Source organism: Mixophyes fleayi, chromosome 4 (genome assembly GCF_038048845.1).
Source record: "Mixophyes fleayi isolate aMixFle1 chromosome 4, aMixFle1.hap1, whole genome shotgun sequence".
Lineage (NCBI taxonomy): Eukaryota > Metazoa > Chordata > Amphibia > Anura > Limnodynastidae > Mixophyes > Mixophyes fleayi.
The window spans coordinates 44,414,226-44,432,235 of NC_134405.1; the positions used below are offsets into that span (position 1 = coordinate 44,414,226).

General features: G+C 41.9%; 1 protein-coding gene and 1 long non-coding RNA gene across 2 annotated transcripts in view; one reads left to right on the plus strand and one right to left on the minus strand.

The window, feature by feature from the left end:
• LOC142151320 (uncharacterized) overlaps positions 1 to 18,010 on the plus strand; it is a 179,915-nt gene that overhangs the window by 158,482 nt on the left and 3,423 nt on the right. The window lies entirely within an intron of this gene.
• Positions 3,297 to 18,010, minus strand: part of LOC142151315 (intercellular adhesion molecule 1-like) — a 44,562-nt gene continuing 29,848 nt past the window's right edge. Inside the window, exon 8 of the mRNA XM_075206839.1 lies at positions 3,297 to 6,208. Within this exon, the coding sequence (XP_075062940.1) occupies positions 6,012 to 6,208 (197 nt within the window). The 3' untranslated portion in view covers positions 3,297 to 6,011. The remainder of the gene's footprint in view (positions 6,209 to 18,010) is intronic.

An 18,010-nucleotide genomic window follows, 5' to 3' on the forward strand; every position in this document is an offset into this window, starting at 1 on the left:
TTTGCTGTTCTCTGGCACTTGTTTTTAAAGGCAGAACTGACCTTCTCAGGAGTTTCAGGACCTGTCTGATTGGTCCTTTTCTGTGTTTACCTTTCACAGATAGCAGATGATTGGCTCTTGATACACTTAGGGACAGGTATTGTCCTATGGCTGCATAGCAGAGTTTGTTTAAACAGGAGAGATCACAATCCAGATAGATTATATTTAAATACACAATGCAGTCCTCTGTAATTAAACATAGAGCTCTAACTGTGGAGCTTTCCCCTATCTTAACACATGAGACCTCCTGGTGTGATGTACATTCATACAGGATTGGTGGACAATAATCCTTTGCCTAGGCTGAAACAATGAACTAGTCTGCAAGATAAGAAAACCATGCTGACAGACATTTTAATTACTTACAAATACAATATTTATAAGGTTAAATATGTCAGGGAACCAGATGGCTAGAACAAGTATGTTTTTATAGTCCACAGTTTGTGAGAAACGAGGTGCAGACTGGTTGAGGTGATATTAGTACCTCGTTTCATCACTGTCGCTATGAATTACCATAGCAAACAGTATTATTTTATGCATTATCCTTTATTTATATTGTGTCTACATATTATGCAGCACTTAATCATTCGCATGTGTAGAGGATTGCACCTTGCAACTGAATCATGGAAAAAACAAAGGGACATGCCAACATTTTGTCTATTGTATTAATAAAAACAAGTGTAATTATTCCCTGTGATTATGGTTTCACCTTTTATAATAAGTATAACAGTCTTGGGAAACCTTTGTCTCAAGAGCTGTGATGGAACTACAATTCCCAGCATGCCCTGCCAGTCAACAGCTGGAAAGCTACAAATAGCTTACCTCTCCTGTACAGTATTTCAGTTTAGTAGCAATATTAATCAGTAGGGAACATCATTGGTTAAGTTTGTATGAAGGTCAATATCATACTTGCCAACTTCTTCGAGTTGGCGTCCGGGAGCTGCAGCGGGGAGGTGGACGTGCAGGGGGCGGGGCTCCGAAAATTGCAAGAGCCTAATTCTGCCCACTTCACTAGGAAGTGGGCAGTTGCGGGAGATTGCCATACACTCCCGGGAGTCCCACCCGGAATTCGGGAGTCTCCCGGACATTCTGGGAGAGTTGGCATATATGGTCTATATAACATTTTGTCAATGTTTTGCTTTGTTAGCTGCACTTTCTAGAAGTCGTTTATGAACTGAGGCACGGTGGCTAAGTGGTTAGCACTTCTGCCTTACAGCACTGGGGTCATGAGTTCAAATCCCGACCATGGCCTTATCTGTGAGGAGTTTGTATGTTCTTCCCGTGTTTGCGTTGGGTGCTCCGGTTTTCTCACACACTCAAAAAACATACTGGTAGGTTAATTGGCTGCTAACAAATTGACCCTAGTCTGTGTGTGTGTATATGTTAGGGGAATTTAGATTATAAGCTCCAATGGGACAGGGACTCATGTAAGTGAGTTCTCTGTACAGCCCTGCGCTATATAAATAAATGATAATAATAATAATAATAATACTGTCACTCAGGGTATACATTTATACTAGCATGTTTCTATTTGTCCTTCTAGCACATGTAAAGGGGCTCACTTGCAATCTGTTTTTGTTACCTGCCCTACTCTGTGTGTGACCATTTGTTGTTTGCGGGACCACATGGAAATGCAATTGGTGAGATGGGGAAATGCGTTGCATCATAGTAAAGCCTAATACCCTTCATCTTTTCTTTGTTTCCCTAAAATGCTATTTTGACAATCCTTAATTACTTCTGAAATACCTAGCTCATAAGGGTGAGCATCCCACTGAAAATATAAGTCAAGGCCCCATCTCTGTAACCTCATGTGTAAATGTGGTGGTCGAGGAAAACATCAAGTCAGTTTTGTGGAGAGGAAAAGTTGTACAGTGCTCTGCTAACCCATATATACCCATTGAATCTTATCCTGATCTTGGCATGTTGGAGTACATCAGCTTCTAGTCCGCATTCAGTAAGGACTGCCCTGATCCATCCAATTTCATCTGGCTTCTTCCTTTAGAAGAACCAGACTGTAACGATACTGGTGGTATTACCTGAAGCCCAATAGCCGAGTAGATATCAAGAGAGTAGTCAGACGTTTGCCGGGTCGGTACACAAGAGGGTAGTCAGCCGTTTGCCGGGTTGGTACACAAGTGGGTAGTCAGACGTTTGCCGGGTCGGTACACAAGAGGGTAGTCAGACGTTTGCCGGGTCGGTACACAAGCAGGTAGTCACAGATGCAAGGTAGAGGAGCAGGTAGCAGGAGCTGAGCAAGCAGAATACTCAAGCATAGGTCTGAACCAGGAAGTGCCATTTATAGGCCCAAACAGGAAACAGGATCCAAGATGGTTTCTCTTTGATTCCAAACTAGCCATCCTGGATAAGGGCAAATCTAAGGGCAAGTTTGCAAATACAGAGACCTCTAGTGGTCGGAGGTGCAAATGTCAAGGTAATTCCTTACACAGACGTTGATGTGTGAGGATAGTGGCACAGAAATAACTCAATGATGTGACAAAAATGCAGGACAGCAGTTTATACCGCTTCATCATTTAGATTTAGGGGCCTATTTATGAGGATTAAATGCCCCCAAAACTGCATTCTTTGGGGGATTGACACATTTTCAAGTTTCAAGGTTATTTATTATTAGAGGATGGCAGCAGATATCGGAAATATCTGGTGCGATCAGATCTCTTCCCGGCAGCTTCGTACTCCTCCCCATAGTTATTCAGCCAGGCCATAAGAACCTGTAAGTAAAGAGATTGCGTTCACTTGGTCATAAATTGACCCCTTAGTGTATCTAATCTGTTACTAATTGTATTGTGATTATTGAACACAGAGATGACATTCAGAGCGGCAGAATCTTGGGCCTGATTCATTAAGGATCTTAACTTAAGAAACTTCTTATTTCAGTCTCCTGGACAAAACCATGTTACAATGCAAGGGGTGCAAATTAGTATTCTGTTTTGCACATAAGTTAAACACTGACTGTTTTTCATGTAGCACACAAATACTTGATAGCTTATTTGTACACTGACATTTAAAGTTGGTATCTGTGTGCTACATGAAAAAACAGTCAGTATTTAACTTATGTGCAAAACAGAATACGAATTTGCACCCCTTGCATTGTAACATGGTTTTGTCCAGAAGACTGAAATGAGAAGTTTGTTAAGTTAAGATCCTTAATGAATCAGGCCCCTTGTTACTGCAGGTGGAATTAGTTTTAGCTTTTCAGCCCACAAATGTAACGCTTAAAAATGACAGAGAACGCTGACAATATGTGAACACTTGTTATTTTAATGAGCTAGCAAACAATCCTCTATGTTCTTTGTGACTAGGAATAGAATTCTGACAACAGTCAGCTTTATTTTAACTGACTACATTAAATAGAATCATATAAAACAGTATTTACAAAACATATATCACAAATATATTGGACAGGAAAACAGTTCTCTAATAAGTCTGAAACACGTCTGTTTGTGCATCCAAGTGGAAGAGGCGCAAAACCCTCCCGAAATGATTTGATCATGGGGTTGCTGAGGATCCATTGACTGCAGTCATTTGCTCAGAGCGCAAAACAGTTAAAAAACAGCTCTCCACTACAAAATAACACTGCGCTAAAATACAGAAACATATATCATTTCACACCATGTCTATATATATACAACAGAAATGACCCTGGGGTTACCCAAATAACCTGAGTGAGAAAAAAGAACTCTAGCTTATTGGATACACAATAGTGAAAATTAAAAGTACAGTACAACAATATACATTCACCTGATGTCAAACAGAATACACCCCAACAAGACAACTGCAGTAAAATGTGTAATTCAGTACAGCTGCCTTCATATGGGTGTTAGAGTACAGTAAACTTGCCAAAATAATTGCTAGAATAATTTTAATTGACAATCATGTAGAAATTGCCAGACATCATTTTTAGCCTTTACTAAATGTAAAATGTAAATGTAAAATGTTCCTAAAACGTAACAAAAAAGTGAAAAATTTAGCAAATTAAAAAGTGGCCCTGGGATTATACAGAAAACACCATAGAGACACAAAACCACGGGTTTGGTTTATAGTGTATCCAATACAGTAGTGTTAGTAAGGTACATTGTACAGAGGAAACGTTTTAACCAACAAACTCAGTTGGATAAGAATACCAGACGAAATCTAGTATAGCCCTATCTTAGCATTAAACCCTGTTGCTTAATTGCTTAAGTACGAAACATTGTAGGAGTCAATATTAGATCTTAAGTGGCGTTCATCTTAAAGACACAACAGGATGTGATCTGCAGCTTTAAACTGACATATATCTAAGGGTAAATGTATTAAGCTGAGAGTTTCTCGTGGGTTTGAAAAGTGGAGATATTGCCTACAGCAACCAATCAGATTGTAGTTATCATTTATTTAGTACATTCTGCAAAATGATACTCCGCTTTTCAGACCAGCTGGAAGCTCTCAGTTTGATACATTTACCCCTGAGAGTTTTAGTACAAAGTTCTTCACAATGCTACAGTTAAAAATTTCCTGAGAAAAATATACATGTATTCATTGAGAACAGTAACAATTCTCCAGGCTGATACAGTGGTCTGACTGCAGAAAGAGAGAGAGAGAGAGAGAGAGAGAGAGAGAGAGAGAGAGAGAGAGAGATGCTGATTTTGATGCACTCCAAAATCCACAAATATTTATAGTGAATGCCCACAAAACAAACCTGCACGGCGTATGCATGTACGTGTCTGAGACATGCCAGTGCTTGGGATTGGAATGGCGGGATATGGGAGGGAAGTACGGTTTAACGTAGGCCAAGTACATTAAGGGCGTTTTGGTGTAATTTGCCTACAGATGCAGAGCTGCACAGAGAGGCACACATGCCTGTCAGTAGCCATATCAGTTGATGGTGCAAATTATATGCTGCTAGTGTTGAGGAGTGGGGGATGGATTTACAGTAGGGTGAAAAAATGGTCTCACCCGCACAGGATGTTGTTGTACAGTAATATCATATAACACTATGTAAGTCACTTTGAGTTTCTAAATCACATTACCCAAAGGTCATAAATAACTTATAAGCCTTTGCAAGCTATAGTTTGTGAGCTTAAACGTATAGGTCCTTGTTTAAAACTAGGAGTTCCCATAGATTGTAAGCTTGCGAGCAGGGCCCTCTTACCTCTCTGTATGTATGTATTACTCAGTATTGTTTTATTAATGTTTGTTCCCAATTGTAAAGCGCTACGGAATTTGCTGGCGCTATATAAATAAAATGTTGATGATGTTGATGAAGGAGTAAATCCAGCTATACGATGCATTCTTGCACCTGGGCAATACCATGTCACACTGCAGGTGGGGAAAATTTATGCATGCGGAAAATAGTTGTGGTTCCACCCCTTGTATAGCAGCATGGTTTGTCCAGGTGCAACTGGATTTGCTCTTTCCTTCCCCATAGAGTAAGTGACGGCTTTTACATGATATTTAGTGTTCTTTTGATTTGCGACTTTGAATGTTCAGCTGTTTTATGTTCATTTCTGTTCAAAAGTCTGCCACCTCCGCCGCCGGTGTTTGTGTATTTTACGGCTGTTCCAACAAGCAAGCATTTACTATAGGCTGAAATATTCTTCTCTTGCCATGCTAAATGTTGGAGAACATTATGAAGTAGGAAAATGAGCTGGAAACTTTAGAGGGAAATAAATATCAACTTGTGAAGGTCATAAATATAGCGTAAGGTACAGTAAATTGGCAGACATAGAGAATTATAATTGTATCAGTGAAGAGATATCTAAAACATAAATCAGTCAGCAATAGGAGATAATACGTTCCCAGTACAGAAAGATGAACATGGCGCCCAAAGAGAGAGACGAATACGGTCCACGAATCAGGAGGTGGCAGCTCACATAAGAGTCCACTTTTGGGTCACTAGTCCTAGACATGGCATACATTCACACTGGTCAGTCCATAGAGTCAAAGAATGGGCAATCCAGAAATTCAGTGGTGATTTCATAATCTTAGACTTTAGTCGTATTCTGTGATGTGTGTTCATGATTTAAACCATTCTCAAGTTTCTTGCTCCTGTTCCTGGTCAGCAGATTGTAAAACCCCCTTCTTCCATTTCTTTTTTTAACCAAACACCAAATTAATAGAACCACAGCCACAACCACAAGTGCAATCACAATCCCAATCACAATCAACATCCAGGTGTTATCTGCAAAAAAACAAAAGAGAGAGAGAGTCAAATTCAACTCTAGAATTCTTAGGTAGATGCAGAAAACCTGATAGAAAGATCTTCATTTTCAGGACCTTATGGTTGAATTAGATACTGTGGGGAGAATTCAACTAGTCGTACGGTGACATGATGTGTATCCAGAACAGTTCACAGAGACACTTCATACAAGACTTTTTACTAAAATCTCCGGTCATTTTCCCACGCGTCCCATAGAGATGCAAGGAAAAATGAGCAGAGATTTCTAGCCGCAACGTGCACAGGCGATGTCCCATGGCTCATCTACAGCACTTGAATTCCCCCCTGCTATCAATTATCATAAAAACACATATTTATAATATTGTCCTGGTGTTATTGAATATTCAAAAAAAAAGTAAACTTAGAAGACATTTTAAGGTAGTCTTTAGCAGGGTTTTTCTGGCTAAGTTACAAGCCCTTATAAGATTGCTGACAATGTTAGGAAGACTTACTGACAGAGGTGAATTTACTGACAATTTTGTATGCTATACCAATATTAGAACTGAAAGTAATAAAAAGCATCTAAGAAAGATGAGGGTAAGTAAGAAAGAGGTTTACAAAGCTTTAATTACCAAAACCATTGGCCCAGTTCGTCAATATGCCGATTAATAGTGTCAGGAAGATGTCAGATTTACTGACAAATGGAAAGAAGATGGAAAAAACAGCTGATTAAATTTGAATGGATCATTCTCAGGCATTGTTTTGCGGCCATATTTGTAGTAATAGCAGGTCAATTTACTGTGACTGCCATGACCAGCGTGTACGTAGCCTGCAGAATTTGGAGAGCAATGTCCAAGGGGCAGATTCAATTGGCCGCGTTACTGTAAAAAGTAATGTGGCCTGCGCACCATTACCATTAATACGGTAATTTTAACTCAGATTTCTGCTTGCGGCTCCCTGAGTAGAAATCAACATTAAACATTACCGTACTAACGGTATTAATGCGCACTGTTACCATAGTAGCGGTAATAGTGCGTTACTTTTGACAGTAACTCAGCCAACTGTATCTGCCCCCATGATTGCTGAATTTGGGGTGCTAGGGTTCAAGATTACTTATAAAGCTTAATATAAAGAGAATCGGTGACCGGGTTCAACATATATTTTTTATTTGCTTGTTACAAAGTGCCTCTGTGCCCTCGTTTTCTGCGACTAGGCCGAGAGACTCAGGTTCTGAGTTGGGCTCTCATCGCATAAAGAGTATTCGATTATCGTTGCTGTATATCCTATTTCTACAAAATTGTATTTACAAATAAAAATGTAAGAAGTTTTTCAGTGCTCAGGTGTTATGGAGAACAGGTGACAATGCTGAATAGTTAGGAAGCTTTGAAGAACATTAAAGTTTTGTTCATACAGTACACAAAAACATTGCACTGTAAATATGTATTAATAAGATATTGCATTTCAGATGTGTATTATGTTATAATATATATATAATTGTATTAATATATATATATATATAACTGTATTACTCTACGACTTTTCTGTTTAAGTATTTTAATTATATCAACCACAATTGTTTTTTGATATAATGAATTTCCAATACATTTTCTTTAATGAAGATCTTTTGGGTGTTGGGTTGTGTTACTAAGGTATGATAAAATACAGAGTTCTACTTACCTTGGGTGCAGAGTCAAGGCCTTGGATACATTAAATTAAACAGCCCTCCATGTTTGCAAAACTGTTCTACAAATGAGAGTCAACTGCTTTATACTTTACAGCACCATACATGGAGATAACCCATGGCCTCTGCAAAGAACTCTTAAGAAGGTACTGCTACATTGCCACTTTCTAGATGCCTAGAGAACGTTATGTCAAAGTCAGCAAATTGGATAAAGTCATTTCAATTAAAGTCTAGCAAACTTGGTTGTCTTTGTCTGAAAAGATGCGTACGGTACGCTATGTCGTACAAGGGCACGCTACGGCGTGAAAGGGCGTACGCATCCACTACACGTGGCAGCAACAGTAATTGGTCTTTTACCATACATTTGCACAAACACGCATACTTATAAAATAGTACACATTATTGGTAGTTGCAACACATAGTCAGTTATGTCGAAATATAGTAGTATTTATATGTTATATCAGAGTTACATGCATATTAGTGAAATACACAGAACGGGTTAAAGGAATAACATCATGAGTGGTATCATAATGAACCTTGTTACATATCCTACTGTTTGGTGCGCTCTGCGAGGGAATCGCAGAGTGCATACGCAAGTTATGAATGATAGGGAATTATGAACTACTTAAGAGTAAGGAATTCTGGCGGGAAGAGCAGAGCATACCCCCTGCAGAGATGACCCCCTCCTTTGGATTCCTTAGGATGAACCAGCCAATGATTGACGACCCCTTGGACATTCCTGAGACCCGGACCAATAGATGCAAGCCATACCATCTTCATTGTATTACTGTACTTGATTGTGTATATAAGCAGCAGCTTGTGATCCAGAGTGCAGACTTCTTGTCCCCAGACTTCAGGATTGAATGACTGCACTGGATCCAGAGCGCCTGCGTTAAGTAACGGCTGTATTTACTATTACAACGCTTGAGCATATTTTTTTCAACTTATTGCGAATAAATCTTTGTGCGTTGGAAACACAAATCGAGGTTCGACAATCGTTATTGGTTAGCGACAATACGCACATTACAATTTGGGGGCTCGTGAGCTTTGGAGGTTTCGTTGCCGATGATACGCAAGACCAACGGATTTCGGTTCCTCAACAAAGGGTGGAGACGCGTCATAAACGGGTAAGAACGCATGGTGTTCAAAACCTGAATTTTACTCTGTGTTGCGAAACCGAATGTCCGTTTTGCATTATCTAGGGCACGCTAACTAGAACCTAGGGACAAAAGAGAAAACTGTTTCTTTTTTCTGTCATTGTGCGTTTTAACTGTATTGCATTGTTTAGCGTATGTGTACTTCCTGCTGTGCGTACGCGAACTTCCGGTAAACTTGCCACGTGGTTAAACAATCGTGTTGATAGTTATTATACATGCATAGTATAATTACTTGTGAAAGCCTCTGAGACATTATTACTATTGTTGGGAACTTTTGATTTTCTGCGCAGAAAAGGTGTATAGTGTGTGATGTTGTAACGTAGATACACTGTTTTATTGTTGAGGTGCTCAGTTGCTGTCTGACGAGGCGGATTGCCCAACTGAAGGACGGTATACAGGGCAGGTATACCGAATGCGAAAACTGGGTTTTCGCAAAGCGCTACCAATAGATCGCAAGGTTTGCTAATAATTAGTATTGGTAGGCAGTGCGATCCGGTCGCACCGTTAGTGCGAATTGGTGAAGCAGCTAGGAGGAATTATACTGGAAAGGCAGGTTGATTGTATCGACTTTGCGCTCCCAGCGATAATAAACTCAGCAGATTTTGTGGTTTAGCCAGGGTATCGAGGAGCTGATAGCCCTTGGGGCCCACAGTGATATTTCTGTATTAGGGAAAAGCGAGTGAGCGCGGCTAAAGGAAATACGTTCACCGAGGATTATAGATCTCTAGCGGTGAGTATAGCAACAGAGTTGAAATTATTAGGTGGAAAGAACAGAGCATTGCGGTGTGTCTGTATTTCACATTTGGCCGGAAGGAACAGAGCATTGCGGTGTGTCTGTGTTCCGGGTAGAAGGTATATTGTTCAACATGGGTGCTAAGCATACGCTAGAGATGGTCAGTGTACTGCCTAAGGAAGGCCCTATTGGTTCAGCGAGGTTTCTCATGTGTAAGAAGTATGGTGCATATGCAACTGTGTATTGTGACACGTGGGTCGGGATGACCAAAGCTTGTGATAGGCCTTTCCCAACAATAGGGAGTTTTAATGCAGAGGTACTGAATACTGTAAAAGATAGAATATGGTTGATCAAGTCAACGAAAAAGAGAAATAGACATAATGATTGTTTAAAATTGTGGCAAATGGAAGGTAACACGTGGCAGAGCAGCGAATGCAAACCGGAAATAGGCGTGGCGAAAAGCGCGCGCAAGGCGGATGTAACCATTGAGAAGCGTGGCGAACTCAGCGCAAGCGCGCCCCCGCCACCTTATGTGGCGGGAGGGGTAAGTACAGCCGTTGTTAAAACTGAAAATAGAAAAATTACTAAGTTGTACCCTGTTTTAAATCAGTTTCAATCAAGTGTATCTGAAAACGAAGATGAACCCACTGTGATTTCGGCCATTGCCCATGCTGTTAATGTACTAGAGGCTCAGCGCAAGTATGAGAAAATGGCTGAGATAGGTGAGAGTAGCGTGATCACTAGGAGTGAAAGTGTTCTAAATCTAGGGCCTGTAAATCCTGTAGCGTCCCCTGAAGTTAGTGTACCAGAGGGTGTGTTCCCGGTCCGCACAATATCAGTTCCCAATGGGAAACCGGATAAGGATGGTGTAGTTCCTTTAAGAAATGTTACAATGCATTGTCCCTGGACTAGATCAGAATTACGTTCCATTATGACTGAATTCCCAGATCCTAGAAAAGAGTTAGCTAAATGTCAGAAATTTGTTAAAGACTTAGGGAATGCTCATGAACCAACCAGTAAGGATTGGCGGGTAGTGTTGAGGGCGTGTCTTCCTCCCAATACTAACATACAAAAATTTATTGGAGATTGTTTGTTGGAGGAAGATGACACCCTGACTGATGAGATTAACCAACGGAATATAGAACAAATTGTCAAACACTTAGCCATCTGTTTTCCAGTAGTAGTAAATTGGAGTAAGATTTTCACCATTAAACAAAAGGATAGTGAAACTGCCTCAGATTACTTTGCTAGAGCTATAACAGCGATTGCACGATTTACTGGGATATCCAACATAAGTGAGGACCCACATCACAGAGAGGTAGCTGTAGGGGTACTGATGGATGGCCTTAGGGAAAATTTAAAGACGAGAGTACAAACCACATTACCTAATTGGAGAGGCGTCACGGTAGACTTCCTTAGGGAGTCTGCTGTGGAGCATGACAAGAACCTTTTTAGAAAAAGGGAAGAGAAAAGTGATAGGTTAATGACGGTAAGTATACAGGCTCTAGAAGGGGTGCATACACGACCACCAGCATACAACCCATATAACAGGAAACCTAAAGTGATCAGGTGTTTCAACTGTAACGAGGAAGGACATTACAGGAGAGATTGTAATAAAGAAAGACTCAATACACATAGGGGTGGGTCACATAGATATCCTCCAAGAAAGGATTCACATAGACTAGAAGACTCACATCTACCCGCGCATATTACGGCAGCAAATGCTGCGCGGGAAATCAATAGTCAGCGCTAGGGGTCAGGTCATACCTGTAGTCTACAGCCAGTGAGGTTAACTGAGAGTCAGAGTGAAGAACCAACAATGATAGTTGACATAGCTGGTAGGAAACAAACTTTTCTTGTAGATACAGGGGCGGCCCGATCTGTGATAACCTCTCCTTTCAATCTACAGGTGACCAGCAAAACTATTCCAGCTATGGGGGTGACGGGAAAAGTGTTACATTATCCTCTAACTAAACCCGCCGAAGTTACTATCGGGCCTCTGCATACTAAGCATTCGTTTCTCTTGGCTGCAGCGGCTCCTACTAACTTGCTAGGGAGAGACTTGTTATGTAAAATGGGATGTGTCATATACTGTACTTCCGATGGTGTGTTCCTAGATATACCCGAGAAGGTTGCACATGAGGTACAGGACATATTGGACACCCCTCCAAGGTTAATGTTACACTCTCCTGTTATAGAACAAAGTCCATCTCAAGTAAAGGGGATGTTGCTGGAAATACCAGGTTCCCTATGGACCAGAGATGGACAGGACACTGGACTGATGGCAAACGTAGCCCCTGTCATGGTCAATCTAAAAAGTGGTAGGATAGCTCCAAAAATCCCACAGTATCCATTAAAACCGGAGGTGGAACTAGGGGTATATCCTGTTATTGAGAGGCTGTTACAACAAGGGATTTTAATTCGTACAGCCAGTACAGCAAATAGTCCCATTTTCCCTGTGAAGAAGAGTGGGGGGGGGGGGCTATAGATTAGTCCAGGACTTAAGGGGAATTAACAAAGTTGTTGAGAGCCAATTCCCCGTAGTGCCGAATCCAGCTGTCATCCTCATGCAGATTCCACCGTCTGCCAGTCATTTTACTGTCATTGATCTATGTTCTGCTTTCTTTTCAGTCCCTCTTCACCCTGACTGCCAATACCTTTTTGCATTCTCCTACAGGGGAGTGCAATACACATGGACCAGACTACCCCAGGGGTTCATTGACAGCCCCAGTATTTTCTCCCAAGCCTTACATGACTGTTTGCAATCCTTTCAACCCCACAATGGGTCTGTTCTAATTCAATATGTGGACGATTTGTTGTTGTGCTCTGATTCTTTTATGTCATGTTTACATGATACTAAATTGTTGTTGCTTCATCTTTCACAAACAGGGCACAAGGTGGCAAAGGATAAATTACAGCCATGTCAGACTAAGGTCAAATACTTAGGACACTGCCTCACTAAGGGGCTAAGACACCTGACAACCGACAGAATTGAGGCCATACAACACATGACCCTGCCGCAGAGCCAGAAGCAGATTCGTACTTTCTTGGGGATGTGTGGATACTGTAGGTCCTGGATCCCAGGTTTTTCTATTCTGGCATTACCATTGCAGGAGCTAGTCTCTTCCTCAAAACCAGAACGTGTCATACACACAGAAGAGTCGGAGCAAGCGTTCTTTAATCTTAAAGATAGTCTGACAAGAGCACCTGCATTGGGAATACCTGATTATGAAAAGCCTTTTGAGCTATTTTGTACAGAAGCTGATGGCTGTGCAGCAGGTGTCCTCACACAGAAACATGGTGACGCTAGCAGACCGGTAGCATACTACAGTGCACAATTAGACAATGTGGCAAGGTCACTCCCAACATGTCTCAGAAGTGTAGCAGCAACGGCCCTTCTAGTAAGTAAGAGCGAGGATGTAGTATTAGGACATAATTCAACCATCTATACACCCCATGCTGTATCAGCTCTGTTAAATTCAGCCCAAACCAGACATGTTTCTTCAGCTAGATTCACAAAGTGGGAACTAGCCCTGATGGCACCCTCAAACATCACCATCAAACGATGTAGCACCCTAAATCCAGCTACATACCTTCCGTATGTGTCTCAAGAGACACAAAGGGTGGGAGGTGAGGAGACCCTGGTTGATGATGAGTTAGGCAAGAATACTGACACGCATGACTGTATGGAACACCTGAATCAGACCTTTACTGCAAGGCCCGACATATGTGACACCCCCTTAGAAAATGTAGATTTTACGTTTTATACAGACGGAAGTTGCCATAGACAGACAGAGACAGGAGAGCTATGTACTGGTTACGCTGTTGTAGACGATCAGGATGTGGTAGAAGCTGAACCCCTTGGTCCACCTCACTCAGCCCAGGTGGCGGAACTAGTAGCACTAAGGAGAGCGTGTGAATTGGCAGAGGGTAAATCAGCCAACATATATACTGACTCTAGGTACGCCTTCGGGGTAGTGCATGATTTTGGGGCCCTTTGGCGTCTTAGAAACTTTACGACAGCAGCAGGTACACCAGTGGCACACTCACAACACATAAAAGGACTTCTGACAGCGATACAGTTACCCAGAACAGTAGCCGTCATAAAGTGCAAAGCCCATACCTTTGAAGAAGACCCAGTGTCATTGGGCAACAACAGGGCAGACGAAGCTGCTAAATGGGCAGCAGGGCAACCTATGACTGTATCGACCGAGACTATGATGGTTTTTCAGACATTAGACACGCAGAAATTAATTGAAATGCAAGATTTGTGTTCCCTGCAGGAGAAGGCGGTCTGGAAGGCGAAGGGATGTGGTCAAGAGTCCTCAGGACTCTGGAGGGATGGACAAGGTAAGCCTGTAGCTCCCCGAACATACTATCCAAGCCTGGCTGAAGCAGCACACGGCCTGACTCACCTGGGTAAAGAAGGTATGTGCAAACTGGTGAGAGCATACTGGTGTGCTCCCGGATTTTCCTCTCAAGCTGGTAAGAAAGCAATGTCATGTCTTACTTGTTTGAGGAAAAATGTTGGGAAAACTATTCCAACTGAGCCATCCCACATCCCTCCTACAGACGGACCTTTTCAGGTAATACAAATTGACTATATCCAACTACCACCGTGCAGGAATCTGAAGTATGTGTTAGTGTGTATTGATGTGTTTTCCGGTTGGGTAGAAGCATATCCGGCAGCCACTAATACTGCTGTGTTCACTGCAAAGAAAATTGTACAAGACTTTGTGTGTAGGTTCGGTATCCCTAGAATCATTGAAAGTGATAGGGGTACCCATTTTACTGGTGATGTCTTCCAAAATATGTGTAAACTCATGGGAATCAGTAGCAGACTTCACACCCCTTACCGACCACAAGCCAGTGGTAAGGTGGAGAGAGTAAACGGTACTATCAAGAACAAACTAGGTAAGATAATGGCTGAAACTGGGTTGGCATGGCCTGAGGCTTTGCCGTTGGTCCTCCACAGCATTCGAACCACTCCTAGACCTCCTCTTAATCTGTCCCCCTTTGAGATACTGTTCGGACGACAACCTCATTTGATCGTGAGTCCACAAGACGACTTAAAGTGTAATAATGAAGTGACTGTACAATATCTTATAAGAATGAGTAGACAGCTGAAACAACAACAACAAAAACTAAAAATGCTGTCACCTGGTATGCCAGAAACGAACTGTCATGATGTTGAACCTGGAGACTATGTTATGATCCGCAATTTCTTACGTTCAGGTTGTTTAACAGACCGTTGGGAAGGCCCGTACCAAGTGCTGCTGACCAGTACTACATCACTGAAGGTTGCAGAGAGAGACACTTGGGTCCATTCCACCCACTGCAGGAGAGTCCATAATCCGGAGAAAGTGCAAGACAAGACTCAGACCGACGACATAGAGCTGTCACTTGTGAGCCTGTTCCGGGAGACCTAAAGCCTGCAGTTAAGACACCTGAACCAGAGACGTTGCCTCAGAACTATCTTTCCAGCGATGGAGTGGCGGTTTTTGTTTTTCTTTTGTTCCAGGATTTTCCTTGTTTTTACTTTTTCTAGGACATTCTATTTTTGTGAAGGAGAATGGAGGATGGAGGAGAGTTCTGGGAGTGATACGGATGAAATGGAGGCCGAAGAAAAGTTAATAGGATATCCTGAGCAGCCCATTATCAAACTTGGTCCAGGGGTTATGAAAAGGTCTGCTAGCTCAGGAACTCGGAGGCAGTGTGAGGGGCTATTGTCTGATGAGTATTGTATCTGCAAGTTCTGCAACTCCCTAGTTGACGAGAGATGCATCCAACGATGCCAGTCCCCCAGTACTCTGAATATAGGCGGGCATCCATTGGAGGATTATCACTCCCTGGTGGGTAAGGTGCTAAACCAAACTGAGTGTTGGGTGTGCTCTCACGTGCCTCAAGGGCAGCATAACATAGGACTAGTGCCATTCCCGCTAAACATATCCGAAGTACTCGAATTAAGGGGTGGGAGGCCCATAGAAGGGAGGTACAATAACACTAGGTCCCCTAGTCTGACGCTTCGACAATACTCCATAGGCAGATCGTTGCTGTGCCTAAACATATCTCATGCAAAGCGCCTGGAGAATTGGGAGGCTGACCTATCAGATCAGACAATGGCTCGCCACACTCATTTTAGAGAGAGACCCACAAGGTCACTACTAGGCAGGAATGCTGATGGAAGTCACAAGTTAGGGCGTATAACCAAACATAAGAAGGTATCTATTGGAAAAGTCTCTACAGATAAATGTGAAAATATCATTAATGCCGACACATGTCTAGAGCAGATGGAGACACTAGGCATGGGTAGTTTTATCAAAACTCTGTGTGATATAATTCATGGGCATACTGTTCCTTATGTTCTCCCTGATGATGTGTATTTTGTTTGTGGGAGGAAAGCTTATTCCTGGGTGACTCCGAGTTCCAAGGGCTTGTGTTTCTTAGCTAAACTGGTTCCTGAAATCATGACTATTACTCATGAAGAAATGGTAGATATTCACAAGACTACATCACCACTATACATACACACACAGTATGAACACCGTGGCAAGAGAAATATGATTCCTGGTGAGGAACCCATAGCTACAAAATTGATTAGTGAAACTGCTGGTTTCCAAGTTATGGTTGCTCTAGATCTCACCAGGACCGCTCGGGGAACATTAAACTTTAAGTATATCCAAGACCTAGCTAAATTAATAGATAATATCACCGAGATGTATGATGACACTTTCAGGTATACTGGAAGGGAGCTACAAGCGTACAAGAAGGAGTTGGTGCAACATAGACTGGTACTAAATTATCTCACCTCTATTACTGGTGGGTACTGTGTGACACTGGCCACCCAGTTCGGTGTCAAATGTTGCACGTACATTACTAATAATACGGAAGACCCTAAAGAGGTTATAGACCGGAAGATGGATGAAATTTTGCAGCTGAAATGGGAATTTCGAAAGAGCCATAATTCTTCGTTATATGAGGTCGGGGAAAAGGTGGCGGGTTGGTTCTCATGGTTGAACCCAGCAAAATGGTTCTCTGGTCTGGGGGAGTGGGTACAGGAAATGATTGCGAGTGTAGGTAAGCTCCTTCTCCTTATACTGGGTGTCATCTTAGCAATTGGTTTAGTTGTCAAATGTGTTCCTACTGTGTTGAAGTGTGGAAAACGGTCTCATAAGAGTAACACTGAGAAAGAGACTGAAAGGGTGGTACCAGATACCGAGATCATGGTCTGTGAAGAAGTATTGTATAATCCTGAACTTGAAACGGTGATTGGGTGATAGTTTATTACACTATCAAAGGGTGGAACTGTCAAAGTCAGCAAATTGGATAAAGTCATTTCAATTAAAGTCTAGCAAACTTGGTTGTCTTTGTCTGAAAAGATGCGTACGGTACGCTATGTCGTACAAGGGCACGCTACGGCGTGAAAGGGCGTACGCATCCACTACACGTGGCAGCAACAGTAATTGGTCTTTTACCATACATTTGCACAAACACGCATACTTATAAAATAGTACACATTATTGGTAGTTGCAACACATAGTCAGTTATGTCGAAATATAGTAGTATTTATATGTTATATCAGAGTTACATGCATATTAGTGAAATACACAGAACGGGTTAAAGGAATAACATCATGAGTGGTATCATAATGAACCTTGTTACATATCCTACTGTTTGGTGCGCTCTGCGAGGGAATCGCAGAGTGCATACGCAAGTTATGAATGATAGGGAATTATGAACTACTTAAGAGTAAGGAATTCTGGCGGGAAGAGCAGAGCATACCCCCTGCAGAGATGACCCCCTCCTTTGGATTCCTTAGGATGAACCAGCCAATGATTGACGACCCCTTGGACATTCCTGAGACCCGGACCAATAGATGCAAGCCATACCATCTTCATTGTATTACTGTACTTGATTGTGTATATAAGCAGCAGCTTGTGATCCAGAGTGCAGACTTCTTGTCCCCAGACTTCAGGATTGAATGACTGCACTGGATCCAGAGCGCCTGCGTTAAGTAACGGCTGTATTTACTATTACAACGCTTGAGCATATTTTTTTCAACTTATTGCGAATAAATCTTTGTGCGTTGGAAACACAAATCGAGGTTCAACAATCGTTATTGGTTAGCGACAATACGCACATTACAATTACTAATCCTGAGAGATCACTAAAGGTATTATAACTGTGAACTTGCCAGTTCACAGTTGTTACCATTATTCTTCCATTGAATTGTTATCAGATTGTCAAAATCACGG